Raw genomic sequence first — 15,200 nt, 5'->3', positions numbered from 1 at the left:
TAAATATGGATTTAGAATAGTAGTTATATTTTACTAACCAAAATACCGAAAAAAACCGAACCGAATCGAAACCAACCCGATATCTGGATTGAACACCCCTAATCCAAATGAAGCCAAACTATTGTTTCATTCTCCAAAATATAATAAACATAATAACTTAATTCCGCGCAAGGCGCGGGTCTTATCCTAGTAGAGATGTATAACAGAATCAAAATTCAATTTCCAAATCTTTATCAAAATAATTAGAAAATTTAATCCATCTTTGAGCAGTAAGATATTTGCTCGATCAAAATTTTTAACATTCTTTTCTCTTTATGAATGTAAAATTTACTAAAATAAAAAAAAAACTTTTGTAGTTGTGACATTCTTTTATAGTGTTTGAGTAGTTTTGCACTTAAAGAACAGAATAAGTATCACTCATCTTGATTCGAACCAACGACCCTGTATTTTCATTGCCCACAGCCATGGAGAGAGTTTATACGAGCCTGTATTTTTTTTTGAACACCGGTTCCCATGTCTTTCCTTCCAAATGGCGTCAATCCCTGCTTGAAACACATACCTAACGAGGAATGCGGTTGTTTTATCTCAAAATTTTCCTTCCACCAAAGCTAAGACATCACAGCAGTCGTTTGTGTAATGAATACGCAGTGAGGTTTCTGTTAAATTTCTTCAGAGTAAGGGCATCTGAAAAACAAATGGTCTCTGGATTCTAAAGGAGCGCAGAGCAAAGCATGCAACCAAAATCTTAGTCCATTATCTTAGTACTTCCGAGTAAGGGTGTGATTCTCGCTTAGGGTGCGAGAGGTCTCGAGTAAATATCCTTATTGCTGAAATATCATGCATGCAAAGTCATGTGTACACGTCTTCAAAATATCAACATCATATATCTATCCGGCGATTTATCACTATATCAGTTGTAAGACCCAACTGTCAAGGTGATAAAGATATTGTCATTATACGGCGATTTATCATCATATTAGTTGTAAGACCCAACTGAATACACAAAAAAATATGTCCAAATCCAACCGTCAAGTCATATCGACTGTAACACTAATTCAGAAGGTCATCGATTAATTAGAAAACGTATGATCATCGTATATGTAAATTTCCGTCATTCAGTGGTTGGTTGAACATCATCGTGCATATCTAAATTTTGAGGTGCCCGAATCCAGGTCATAAGCAAAAGAGGTTTGGTATGGGGACAATAAGAACACTTTTTTTTTGAGAATATATGTCACGTCTGTTTCTCTCTTTTTCTTTTTGTCAATCGATCAAAATAAAATCCAAATTTTATTACAAAAAAACAAATTTAAAGATGTCAAAAAAAAAGTAGTATTTTTTTTTTATTAACACTGGATAATTATGTTATTACAACTATGAAAAATATTACAGACGATTCTACAGTCGACAATTCTACTTGCCATATAAGGATTCACGCCTGACTGCATCACTTGAGCCGCCCTATGGGATCCACGCTTGACGGTACTCCTTGCGCCATGCTGCATATCTCTTGTAAGCATTTTTCTCCCTTAATTCGCATAATTCTGTCTTTTCCGAGAATTGAAATCCAGACCTCCATGTGTAGAAGCATTAATGAACAATTGGTCAAACCACTGAACCAAAGAGATTTCCACAAAAAGTAGTATTCAAAAGAGCTGTTTTCTTCCGTCGGATCAATTGGATGAATATGATAAAACTTGAATTAAAAAATTGTGTGATTTTATTAATTAACCGATAAAAATATTTAAACGAAACCCTAACTTGAATGTCATCTATAACTTATATATGAAATCACGAGTCAAATATTATGTTAAAATGTTACTATAAACTTGCTTCCATTAGTCTTAGAAAGTAAGTATATATGACTTTAAAAAAATTCGACTTCTTACATAGAAGCATAATGAACTATCTATTAGAATGGTGCACCATGTTTTCTTTTAAATATCCAAGGCTATTTCATTATTCAAATTAGAAATAGTGTAAGAATCCTGACCAGAATAAAACAATAAACAAAAATTAAATTTCTATAAAAAGCACGAACAGTCTTGAATAAATCGTATGCATTCGATTTTGCTCCTTTGGTATTGGTTAGTGTGAGATTTCGAAGTCATAAAATTTTGTTGAAGAGCTGGTACCTCTCCTAATTCTGTTGAAAAGTTTGGCCATACCTTCGAATCTTGTATTATTGAAATAACATTCTTGCAATCTGTCCCAAAACTTGAAAAATCGTGTTTTAAAGCATGTTTTCCATAGATTAGATTAGTGTTTTTAGTTTTGAGTGCAAAGAAGACAGTTGCTATTTTTTGTTTCTCAACTTTAAAAATTGTTCATCCCAGATATTTAGCTATACCCAACTATATATACTATTCTATGCTTCCAAAATCTATGATCCATCTACTAAATATATATTTTGCAAGATCAGTTGGTATATTGGTGTGTCTTTTCTGAGATCTTTAGATTCGCATCAAACCATGCATGATATTTATTGTCTGTGTGTCGAATCAGTTGTGGCAAATTTTTTGTGATTCTTCTAAACAGTTTATCATTACAAACTTTTTTTTTTATCGAAACGGATTTATACATACATATATATATATATAGTATAGCTAGTACTAAATTTGCAAAAGAAATTATTCTTTTTTCTTTTTTAAAAAAATTGACCATTTTTTATTTGTTGCGTGTAGAACCGTCTACGTTGTTGGAATTCCAAGAGATAACAACGAATTATCTTGTAAGACGATGAATTTCCACATTATTCTATAAATTTGAAATTTCACGTGGGTTATTACAGTGGATAGAGAGGACAAATAAAAAAAAAATTTCTCGAAGCTCAATTTATTCGAACGTGGATTTCCTTGATTACAAAGTTACAATTTTATATTTCAACGCAAATTAATTGGATCTTGAATTATTTAAACTAATCACTATGGATCAGATCCTACATTGGATCTTGAATTATTCATTGGCAATGCCTATCAAATAAATCGCGTAAAATCTCTCTTAAATTTTACAAATCTAAATACAAACAAACTATCTAATAATCTAGTAATCGTTGACATTTTATTAGTAATCTAAATTTGCTTAATTATGTAATCTAAGTAAATTGTGTGGATGATTGAGGCATGCTCATATATGTGCGTGTGCACATGATCTAATGAGCTATTTGTAGGGTCGCATTCATGTACAACAACTACACCAAACCAAATTATTTTCACTCAAGCGAATGTAAGTAAGAAGAAGCACAGCTGGCACACGTCTGTTTGTCTTGTTTTGGAGCGAGAAGACATACCGCGTACTAAGAGAAGAAGAGGAAAATCAGTCACTTTTTTGTTTGTAGTAGGAATGAATGAAAAGTAAACGTGTATGTTTTTACTATATTCTTAAAATATTGCAACAAAACGGGATAAAACAAATAGAGAAACTAATAGAAATAGGAATTTCCTTTAGAAACATATTTTCTTTTTAAGTTTAAAACGCACATATTTCCGTTTTGTGGGCAACAAAATCTAACAATACTAAAAGGAAAATATGCTCAATGGAGAGGATGTCCACGTCCTCAAAATAAATCAACCAATCAGGGGTAAGTTTTTTGACACGTCATTTATGTCCAGAAAATAAATAAAGTTGGACTTCTTCATGTGGCCTTGAAATTATTTTGTTCTGGCCCAAAACGAACCTAACCCTAACCTCCGATTAGATGGCAACTTTGATCGATTCTTCTTCAGTCACTTTGTCTTCTCCGCTTCGACTTCTTGCAACCTCCATTACCGCAATCACCTCTTATCAATCAATAATTTTCTAAAGTTCTCTCTTATGAATTTGTTTCCCATCCCTCTCTATCTCATCCTTTATATACTGTTTTTCCTTTCCTTGCTACAAACCATAACCCAAGAACCTGCTCAATTCAAGCTCAAGGGATGGCAACGAAACCGAACGGCAAGTCCCCGTCTCCTCCGCCAAGTTTTGTTCTTCAAAGATATCTCACCAAGTCCCCATGAAACCCAGTTACGCTATCGATCCATTTCTAGGAGGCTCGAAACCCAGCAAAAAGAACCCGGTCTGGAAATACTCCTCATAAATTTAGCTTGCCCTGATTTTATTTTAATTATCGTTGTCTTTTTTAATCTCTTTTTACAACACAGAATAAACACATCGTCGTCGTCCATGTTGATCTTCACATCGTCTATAGGGAACTGTTATTCAAGGATTCATTCCATCAGGACGTGTTCATAACCATTTCTCTCTTTAGTATGACATATTCACTGATAACTGTGACGTAATATGTTTTCCAAATAGTTTGTCATCGTTTGCTAATGTTATACTAATTTATTCACCATTCCAAAAACGTCTCTGCTTCTATTTATGATGTCATCCTAGGCGGGTTTTTTTGTGTGTCATTGGTTTCTATCCAAGTATCTGCTCATAAAAAAGTACAGTGTAATCAATAATTTTATTTTTACGATCACATAACAACGTAAACAAGCTGGTTAGCACGCATCGGATGCTCCCAACACCAAATAACATATTGGAAATACCTAACCATCTCCAAAGTAATAAACACTCTGACTTTTTTCTCTGTATATTACTCCGCATAATTAAGTATATGTGGTTACTGAACCTGCTTCTTTTTTTTTTGGTTCAGATTGCAACTCTGACAGGTTACACATACTGACTTATGTTCCTTGCGGTATCACCTGATGGAGAACGAATGCAAACGGAGCAGGAGGTGAAACCTTAAGGTTCTGGAATGTCTTCCCGTCCATGAAAGCTCAGGTAAAATGAATCAACTTAATTGCATTAACAAAATAATATTTTAAGAGGAAATAACTTGATCTTTTCGTCTCTGGCTGATTTGAGATTATATACCCGTCTCATTAATGTGATTTAAAACAACAGGAGCTGGTTCAACGGACTCAACAGGACAACATCAGCGTTCTCATTTGCTCCGCCAAGACATTCCCACCGTCGATCAGTGAATTAGGGTCCCAGTCTGGGTCAGAAGTTCTGGCTTGAGGGTTTTGAACATGTGAACCAATTGGAAGCTCTCAAATTTACTTTGACTATAATAGAGAATTTGGAGCTTCTTGAAGGGTTTTGCGGTTCTCCCCTTTACTTTAACTGGAGGCAGAATATTATATCAGATTCTTCCGGGAATGTATACAGTAATGTTGTATGTAGTAGTAACATTAGGATTAATGTAACAATAAATATTATTGTATGAAAACTGGAAAGTGATCGTACTTACCCTAAGAGGAGCATCTGTTGAAGGCTTTGCAACAGCAGCAACTGGAAGATAGAAGTGGGTGAACTGGTACCGTTGTGTGGTGAGCAAGCGTGACCAGTGAATAATGGTTTGATGTATGGGTTTAGGCCTAGGGTTTTACATAGCTTATGTTGCTAATTTAAGCTGCTACAAAAAGCATAAAATTTTGGCTGATGTGAAAGACTAATATGACGCATAAACTGGCTTTACCTATCGCACCTGTTAAGTTTACAAAACAGAAATTTTGTAAATCGATTTTAATGACAATTTTTTATTTGTTGTTTATGTAAATATCACGTATGTGATGCAAATCACTAGAAAAATGATGTAATTGCCAACTTAGACCACGGAAATTACACAAACAATTTGATACACATATTTTTAAGAAACACAAGTAACAATCAAATTATAGAATATGTGATGCACCACCCAAATTTTTAAGAAACCCAAAGTAACAATCAAACTATAGTATATGTGACGTACCGCCCGAGTGTATATCGGTGGGCGCACATATTTTCTTGGCATTGACGGCACATTTTTTTAAAAAAAATTAGATCATAACTAATCCTCAGAGCCGTGCGAACATTAAAACCATACGTAAGCGAGAAAAAAAATATGCCTTCATTCATAAAAATGTCTTATAAAGAGTCAATTAAAAAAAAAACACTGCATAATAATTCTAAAACATAATTTGTCTTCCCTTCTTCTCTAAGAACTCATTGACTAAACTTTCAAAATCAATGTTCCTTAAGAGTTCTCTCTCGATAGATAAGATAGCCAAATCACTTAATCTTTCTTGTGATATAGTCGAACGAAGATAAGATTTTATTAGCTTCAACTTCGAAAAACTCCTCTCAGCAGATGCAACCGAAACAGGGATGGTCAACAATATTCGATTAGCAATCGATGAGTTCGGATAAAAATCATGAACACTTTGCAAAAAGTCTAGCACTTCAATATGTTGTTCTTGTTCATCATTATCTTCTCTAGACGTACCATGTTGTTCTTGTTCATCATTATTCTCTACAAAGGTATCAAGAGTTTCAGATTTTTTAAAATACCTTAATAAACCATTCTTTTGAGATTTTGCTTCCTCGTCTTTTTTGTTTTTCTTTTTTCTGTTGTCTGGTCCACACGGTTGATGTCTTTTGTTCGATGACATCGTTCTATCAACATATAAAATTCTGATTGTTATTCACTGTTTCACAAAATAGATGAAAATAGATAACAATAGGTAGTACTTTTACCTTAGTTTGAATTGTAAGAGAGAAAATGAGATAAAGCTACTTTGTTAATAAATCTTAAACTTCAAAAATCAGAACTGCAGGTTTGTGTGTGAGAAGAAGACGTGATCAGAAGTTGGAAGAGACAGAAGACGTCGTGAAATTGGATTTGTTACCCTAATTTTTGTAAAATTACATGAATAATTTTTTTAAGTAAATTTAACTTTAATTAGTGAAGTATTAATGAATGTCTTTATGTGTTGTGGCCCATATTTAGCCTACTGATAATATTATAGTTTAAAACTCAAGCCCATATAAAATATATATTAGTACTTATGATTGGTAATATTAACTAAACATATGCTATTAAGTGTTTTTTTTTAAAATGATGCCCTAAGCCAATGTTTCTTTTGGTCTCAAGGTCGCACGGCTCTGCTAATCCTTAATTAATTATGTATTCATATCATGTTGTGGTTCACCATCATATACAGATATAGGAACATTTATCTGAAATCGAAAAATCGAACCAAAGAACCAGGTTCAGTTTGGGTTGGAAGGATCCTATCAATTACCTGAGCATCCTATATATCTGTAGAAGCGAAAACCCAAAATCAAATTGAAACTGATAACTGAATGAATACCAAAATTTTATAATATAATATATAATTATAAATATTAACTATATTTAGATTTAAAATAAAAACAAATGTTTCTAAAATACTATTTGTGAAACGAATTACCCAAATATTTTTTATCCAAAATATTTTAAGTTATCCGAGGTTTATTCAAAACCCGAAAATATAATATTTAATCTGAAAATTTTTTTTTTTACTTTTTAACCCGAATCAACCGAATAACCGAAACCAAACCGGAACCAAGATTAGATCCAAAATTATCTCGGATATTAGCCGGTTCCTAATTGTGTTACCAAACTGAATGGAAAACTGAAATAGCTAAACTGTAATCAAACCAAATTTTCTAAATTCCCGAATAGATCCTATATTCTAGAACCAGAAACATAAATAAATCAAAGCAAACCAATATAAAAAATACACATGCCTATATATTTTTGGAGAATAATTGTTTTTGCACATTCATAATTCATATTTATATAACATGTATAAAATATATAGGTATTACATAAATTAAATAAAAAAAGATATTAGTTAGAAACCCGGGCATAGCCCGGAAAAATCCCTAGTATATTTGAAAAGATCGAATATGAACCAAACCGTATCAAACAGAACTAAAAAGTATTTTGTTCCCTTTTGGGTTATATGTTACAAGAACTGACAAAAATAAAAGAAAATAAAAACAAATTATGAACACCAACTAGTTATTAGTATTCCGAAAATAATGAAGTTGATGTGGTCAAATAGATCTAAAAGCATTTTAATTGCATCGAGTATTGGAGAAGCGCCTTGTATTTAGGGAATTTTTTCGATTACTATATTGCAAAAATATACATCATAATTTTAGGCCAAGTTACATTAATGTGTAAGTGTAACGTCTACTGCAACTTAAATGTAATTAACATGTTTGCTTGTATGAGCTGTAATAAACATATTTTTATGCCAAGTTACATTAACTTGCAAATGTAAAATCTACTGCAAGTTTTTTTGCTTAATTAATATACAGACTGCAAAATTCTTGTGGCACCATATGGCTTCATGTGGCTTTTTCTTAATAAGTTTGGTTCCCTGGGTATCTCGACAACATGGAGAGCATATACGGCTACAAAGTCTTTCTAATCCCTAGTTTGTATGACCGATTCACCGTCAAACAGCCTCTACACTTTCGTTATGATCTATGCGTCAGTGGCAGTGCGTCACCATTATAAATATAAACGCAAAACTGAAAGACGTTAGAATAACGAATCGACATACAAAATTTCTTTTGTGGATAACGTCCTTGACATTAAATATATAAATCATCTAGTATACTCTAGTAATCATGTAAAGTAACAACGCTAAAAAGTATGACAAAATCATTCAAATAGTATTTAAATATATAAAATTACAATATCTTATATATTAAAACAGAAGTCACAACTTTCATTCATGTGTGTTTTTTTTTTAAATGGACTTAATGGACTTATTCCTAGAAATTCATGTTACATTTAATACCTAATCTTATTATTTAAATTTTGGGCCTACCAAAAATTTTTATTGGACTATCAATAATTGGATTTAAACAATAGATGATCCATTGAATTTATAGATAGTATAAATTAAGTAGATATAATTTAATGTTGTAATACTATATTTCTATATGCTAAATTTAAATATTTGTCTATATTGACTTTTAAAATTATAAAGATTTTTTTTTAAATAACAAAAATCATATTATCTAACAATGATTAATCTTTACTACTTTAAACCAATTCAAACAAATTTTAAACTATACAGTTTATTTTAAAAATTAAACAAAAACTAAATGTTTAATTATTTACTCGATAATATAAATCTATGAAGTGAAAAGTTTAATTTAAAAAAAAATTTTAAATTTGTGAAATGTTACAATATCTTTGAATATGACAATAAAACAATATTTTACTAATCTTTATATATATATTTATAATTTTAATAATGAAATAATAATCCGAAAATATATAGATAGAAGAAGATACAGATACATGTGAAAATTTGAAACAATCTATTCAATAAAAAAAATATACAGTAAACTTATTATGTTTAAAAATTGATAGACACATATATATTATAATATATACCAATTTAGAATTGAAAACAAAATAATTATATAAAAATAAATGAACACAAAAACCAGCGTGGTTGCGCGGATCGAGATCTAGTTATTATTAAAACAAAATAAAATAAAATATTACCGATAAATATCGTACCATCGCATAAACAATCTGCTTATGCCATATAGGTTACTAATCTAAAAGTTCATAAATAATTCATAAAGAGAGAACCAAAAGTAAAATCGAGGATAGAATAGAAACATAGTTACGGACTATAATAGAGTCCAGTCCAATGGTTGTTAATTTGGTTAAAGAGGCAGAACTGGTGTTTTGTCGGAGCAACAGCAAACCCATACAAAAATTGATATGCATATGGCCAACGCAGAGACTGTTACGATCAATAGGAGTAGAATAGGATCCATCATGTTTCTTCACCCACACACCAAAATTAAATTCTTGTTTCACGTCTTCTTCTTCTTCTCGGATAGCTGCAAAACTACAACTTATAAGCAAAAACCCTTGTTTCAAAAGTACATGTATATACGAATTTTGACCTCAACACAAAGGTTTACGTTTTCGTAAATAGATCGATGAATTTTGTAAATTTTACATTTCAGTTTGTCATTAAGGAAAAATAACTAGATATATAAGTAACTTTACATTTTTATTTTATGGTACTCTTTACAATATTTTTAAAATGACATATATTTATGTACATGTGTGATTTAAAAAGGGAATGTAGTGATTTAAACCTAATGCAATATTTTAACATTTTGTTTCAAAACTTTTGTAACAATTCCTTTTTTGTTAGGGAAGAATTCCTTTTTTGTCACAGGCTCACGTAACTGTAGTCTCTTTTCTTGTGGCCTACGCTTCTTTTGGGCCATTAAATGTGTCAATTGCAAGTACAAGATCATCTTTAATGGGCCAGGCTTTTACGATTAGTTATCCACGAGTGATCTACTCGGAAAGAAACATTTGCCATGGTCTTTTTCTAAACAGTCATAGTTTTCATCTATAAAAGTTAAAAGAGTCTAAAAACTTAAATCAGAAAATTGAAAGTAATTGAAATTCTTCACTCTCAAGTCTCCAATAAACGTGTTCATATGAATAAAGAATAGAACGTTTAGATTTAAAACTTTCAGTTGCTTGTGTATAAACAAAATGAGTTTTAAGGCAAATACAAAGAACCTAAGTCCACAAAGCAGAGTAAGCAAAACCCTTAAGACCAAGGCAAAACCCACACAAATCATATTCACATCAGATCTCCCATTTCTTGAGCTCCATACCATCAGGAGGAGTGCTCTCGATCTTCTTAGCTCCAACCTCTTTCCAGTCTGTTGAGAGCACTGTCCCATTAGATTCCACAAATGATTTGCTCATGGCACGCCTCATATCCTCATCAGCATTCGAATATATCTCACGGAAGAACTTGTTCAAAGCCGCGTCTCCTTCCAGCTTCTCATCCTTCTCCTGTTTCTTCACTTCAGCTTCAATCTTGTCCCAGTCCTTCACTTTCTTGGAAGAAGGATAAGCCGGTCTCACTGAAACCTCTGCACCAAAGTTTTAGAGGTCAAGAGACTGTGATTCAAACCTCAAACCAAAAAAGAAGAATGTAGAAAGTAGAAAAACCTGTTGAGACATCTGGCTTTGGCAAAACCGCTGGCCCTTTGCCGTGTTCAAGAGAGGTCCATGTGATGATCTCTGCTTTTGCAAGACGGATCTCAATCTTGGTTGACATTACTTGATATATGCACTTCTTTGGTACTATCTGAATAAAAGAAACAAAAGATTAACACAGTGTGTTCAGCTCAGAACATTGATTCATTCTATGAATAATCAGTTACCTTTCCGAACAGTCTCGGTTGGAGATGATACGCTTCCTCTCCAGGAACATCAATCACAACACTCAGCTGCAAAAACCACAGAACAATTTAACACAAAGCGTTTATCATGGAGGTGTGTTGTTAGGATGCAGTATGCTTACAATCTGTTCACCAAAGTCTATATTAACATTCTGCTTCGGTATCCCTTTTGCAAAAACGGTCACCACAACTTCTTCTGGCTTTTGGTAGTACTCATGTCTGTTGAGAACTCAAGAGCAAGAGATTATTTAACAGTTCTTAAAACGTTGAAAGAGTAGCATTATAGTTTTAAACAATGAAACTACCTGAACTTTGGTTTGGCTGGTTCTGCAGGCACAGGGGTCTGATCAACTTTTACCGGCGGTTGAACCAAATCTTTCTCTTCTTCTAATCATTGCAAAAATACAATCAGTCATGCCTCGTAAACATAACCAATCAGACAACAACAAGCAACAAACTATACATACCTGCAATTCGAAGATTGCATTCATCTATCAACTTCTTGAATTTGGATTCGCTTGGTGCAATGGAGGCACCTTTTTCAAGAGCTGTTTTGGCAGTTCGATACTCTTCAAGCTTCATACAGGCAGTTCTACAGTCACATAAAGGATTCAGATATCGACTAGAAACCTATATAACACAAGACAACAACAACAACAATACAGAAAGATGAAATAGCAAAGACATACCCTTTTCTCAAGTAAGCTTTGGTCAATGATGGATCCAACTCAATAGCTTTCTTCGCATCTGCCACAGCTTCTGCTCATCAAGAACACAAGTCAGAGTCAGAACCAATGAATCAGAAAACATATTTGCATCAAAACTGATACAAAGTCTCTTCACTAGAAGAAGAGCTGTGACACTACCACCAAAACTAAACCTTTAATTCACACAGAATCAGACAAAACCAAACTTCCTTCTAACTGTACATAGAACGAACCAAACTAAGAAACCTAAAGACATGAAAACCAATTAACCCCAGAAAGACAAAGTTCTCTACTTTATGTTCTCCTCTAACAAAAGCATCGTTTTTTTTTTATTACAAGAACCCATTAACCCCAAAAAAGACAAAGTTCTCTCCTTTACGTTCTTTATTAGAGAACTAAGAAGTTACCGGTGAAGTTTTGGAGTTTGATGTAAGCCTGAGCACGATCAGCGAAGAAGTCAGCGCAACTGGGATCCAAGTCAATGGCTTTAGAGTATAAGTCAACAGCGACATCGAAGTCGTCGTCTACGAAAGCCTCTTTGGCCTGAGCTGCAAGTTCTTTAGCCATATCGATTGGGAGATAAGAAGAAGAAGAAGATTCGAATGAAGTAGAGAGGCAAAGGTTTTGCCTTGTACCCACGAAAGGACCAGAAGAGTATATAAAGAGAAGAGATCCAATTCTAGATTGTTCCTTCGATGAGTTGTTAGGAATGTTCACAGGATTTTTATTTTTATTTTTTATTTTTTTTTTTGTTCACAGGATTTAATACCATAAAAAAGGGAAAAAGCAAATACATATTTTCTCTTTTTTTCCACCATTTTTCCTTTTTGTAATTTTAAAAAAAATCTTTTTCCTTTTTACTGTTAATTTTAAGATAAATAAAAGAAAATTCCCCAAAAAAAAAAATACATGGAGATATACATCTATACTCTTTGAATTATATATATAAATTTCGAGAAAATAAATAAATATTGAATAATTAATTTTGTTTAGAGAAATTTACACAACAGTAACATATTGAAGATCACAACTTTTTTTAACAAATTCAAAGAAACCAATGAATGTTTAGAGTATTGTAAGAAGGAAATTACGATTTAAAAACCTGTAGCTATGGTTTCATTACTTTGAAATTTCGAATGAGACGTACTATTTATTTTTCGTATTTATAGTAAAATCTCGAGTAAAACATTTTGTTGCAAGTTTTTAATTAATTACTTTTCACGCTTTCATTAAGTTAAAGTACATCAATTTTACACAATAGTTACAATTCTTTTCATAACAGAAATTAATTAGAAAAATATGAACGAAGCAGACAGACAAAAGCAGCAATTTGATTGACATTTGAGTCCAATGATTTGAGGAACTGTTTTCCTCGGGGTTTCGTGGAACTTTATAGGAAAGATCAAGTAAGTGTTATATGTCAAGTGGATGTGATGAAGTCAATTTAGATATTACATATAGAAATAAATTTGAAAAGTAAAAAACATAGTCAAATGGGTATAGTTTGGGCCGGAATATATGATCATCCAATAAGACCCATCAATGCTTAAACTAAACCCGGCCTGGCTGTATCTAGGGTATGCTTGGTTTCCCGCTACCAGGGTATGACTGGTTTTCCGCTACCACCCGCAAACGCAGCTTTTGCGGTTGGTAGCAGTTGTTGGCGTTTTGCAACAATCACTTAAACCGCTCTAAATTGTTTCAAACCGCTCTAAACCTCATAAATTCAAAAACCGCTTCCAGCTAGCGTTTGCGGTCGCGGGCGGTTGCGGAAGGATATTTTTTTTTAAACAATATAAATACAAAAATAAAAATATTCAATAAAAGTTTTAAACTAGAATTATAAAATGTTGATTTAATATAATATTTTTAAAAAATAAAAATATTTTCTATTATTTTTGATATTTTCATAATTATATAAAATATAAATATTGTTAATTTATTATTTAACCGTTGCTCCATTTGATAGTTAACCAGTCATAAATATCATGCAAACGCACCAATTTCTAACTGTAAAACCAGTCATACAAATCTCTTAAAACCGTTAGAAACCGCAACCGTGCGCATCTGCAAACTCCCACAACCACAACCGCTACGTTTAAACTATTCAGGCCCTTAGTAGACAAAAAATCATATTACTTCTCCCACAATCGGAAACCTTGAGAATGGGACACTTGCCTGTCACTGAGTTGGGTCGTCTCTGGCTAGCTAAGCGATCCGTCTGTGTTCTCCCGGCCTCATCGATCTCTCCAGTCCAAATTCTGATACCTATGTTAGAACATATATGTACACATACCTTGCTAAAATCCTATAATGTCAATAAACTTTGGATATTGGATGGAAACAAAAAAGTGTGGATTTGTCCCTCAGTACACGTTGTACAAGCAAGTCAGAGACTCGCATGAGGATGTTATTGTACGTTGCAGTATGGCTAAACTAAAATCGATGTATCTGGTACTTCTCAGAGATTTCGTTCATTTTCAGAATGACAGAGAAGTGTAAGTTTAGCATAAGAAATATTCTGCTTCAAGCGAAAAACAATGATATCTACACAGTAGATACGACCAACTGGGCGTTTTTCTTTTGATTTTCTGTTGCGTGAGGTTATTGAAATAATTATAGTTCTTAACTTCTTATCATATAGTAATAAAAAATGGTAAGTCAATCATAAATGAAGATTGGCTGAGTAATTAGCGCATTATTAATGGGGAGATGTATAACGTACACGAAGTTGCGTTAGACGAAAATAGAATAGTGGACATAAAACTTTGTCACATGCTTTGCCATCAGGTCCATCACTTTGTTTTGCTCCAATTAATTATTTATTACTTCCTTTTATTTCATTCTGTAATTCAATTTATTATGACCATTGAATCTGACCAAAATTAATATTTACATGTTGTAATTATCTGAACTTCTTTTGGGTTGAAAACGTCTATAAAGTTCTCATTTGGCAGAAACGGAGGCAAAGTAAGCATAGTACTAAATGGCAAGAATGTCTATGCACTACCATAATCCCCTATATATTATTTGTGAAACATTATAACTTCTTTTTGTAGTCACGTGTCATCAATAGAATGATTCTTAGAATTATTAGAGAAATAGGTTGGTCCATCTAATTATATAATAAGCTTTTTATTAAACTAACCATAAATTTATTATTAATGCTTAAATAAAGATTACAGAATTGCCTAATGTGGGTAAAATATATATGACAATTAATGATTTTGAATAATAAAGATCTGATAAAAAAAATGTATCTTCTATCAAATTTGTTTAATTTTAAACTATTAAAATAATTTTTTAAGAAAAACATAATAACCATATTATAAAAATTTAGATTTTTCTGTATATGTTATATTTTGAATTTTAAAAAATGACTATAAATTACTAAAACTGTTAAAAGTCTCACATTCAAATTTTGCGATCCATGGTTTA

At 32.3% G+C, this 15,200-nt stretch overlaps 1 protein-coding gene across 1 annotated transcript; it reads right to left on the bottom strand.

Moving 5' to 3' along the window:
• Nucleotides 1-10,297: 10,297 nt before the first annotated feature.
• On the bottom strand, nucleotides 10,298-12,473 carry LOC106301548 (protein SGT1 homolog A; the record flags this gene model as incomplete). The annotated part of the gene is given in 8 exon segments (XM_013737982.1): nucleotides 10,298-10,743; nucleotides 10,823-10,961; nucleotides 11,038-11,103; nucleotides 11,178-11,274; nucleotides 11,361-11,442; nucleotides 11,523-11,647; nucleotides 11,745-11,814; nucleotides 12,170-12,473. Coding segments are annotated over 8 exon segments (1,032 nt in total). The 3' UTR covers nucleotides 10,298-10,450.
• Between the last annotated feature and the right edge of the window lie 2,727 nt (nucleotides 12,474-15,200).

Source organism: Brassica oleracea, chromosome C7 (assembly GCF_000695525.1).
Source record: "Brassica oleracea var. oleracea cultivar TO1000 chromosome C7, BOL, whole genome shotgun sequence".
Classification (NCBI taxonomy): Eukaryota; Viridiplantae; Streptophyta; class Magnoliopsida; order Brassicales; family Brassicaceae; genus Brassica; species Brassica oleracea.
This window is presented reverse-complemented; position numbering and strand designations above follow the sequence as displayed.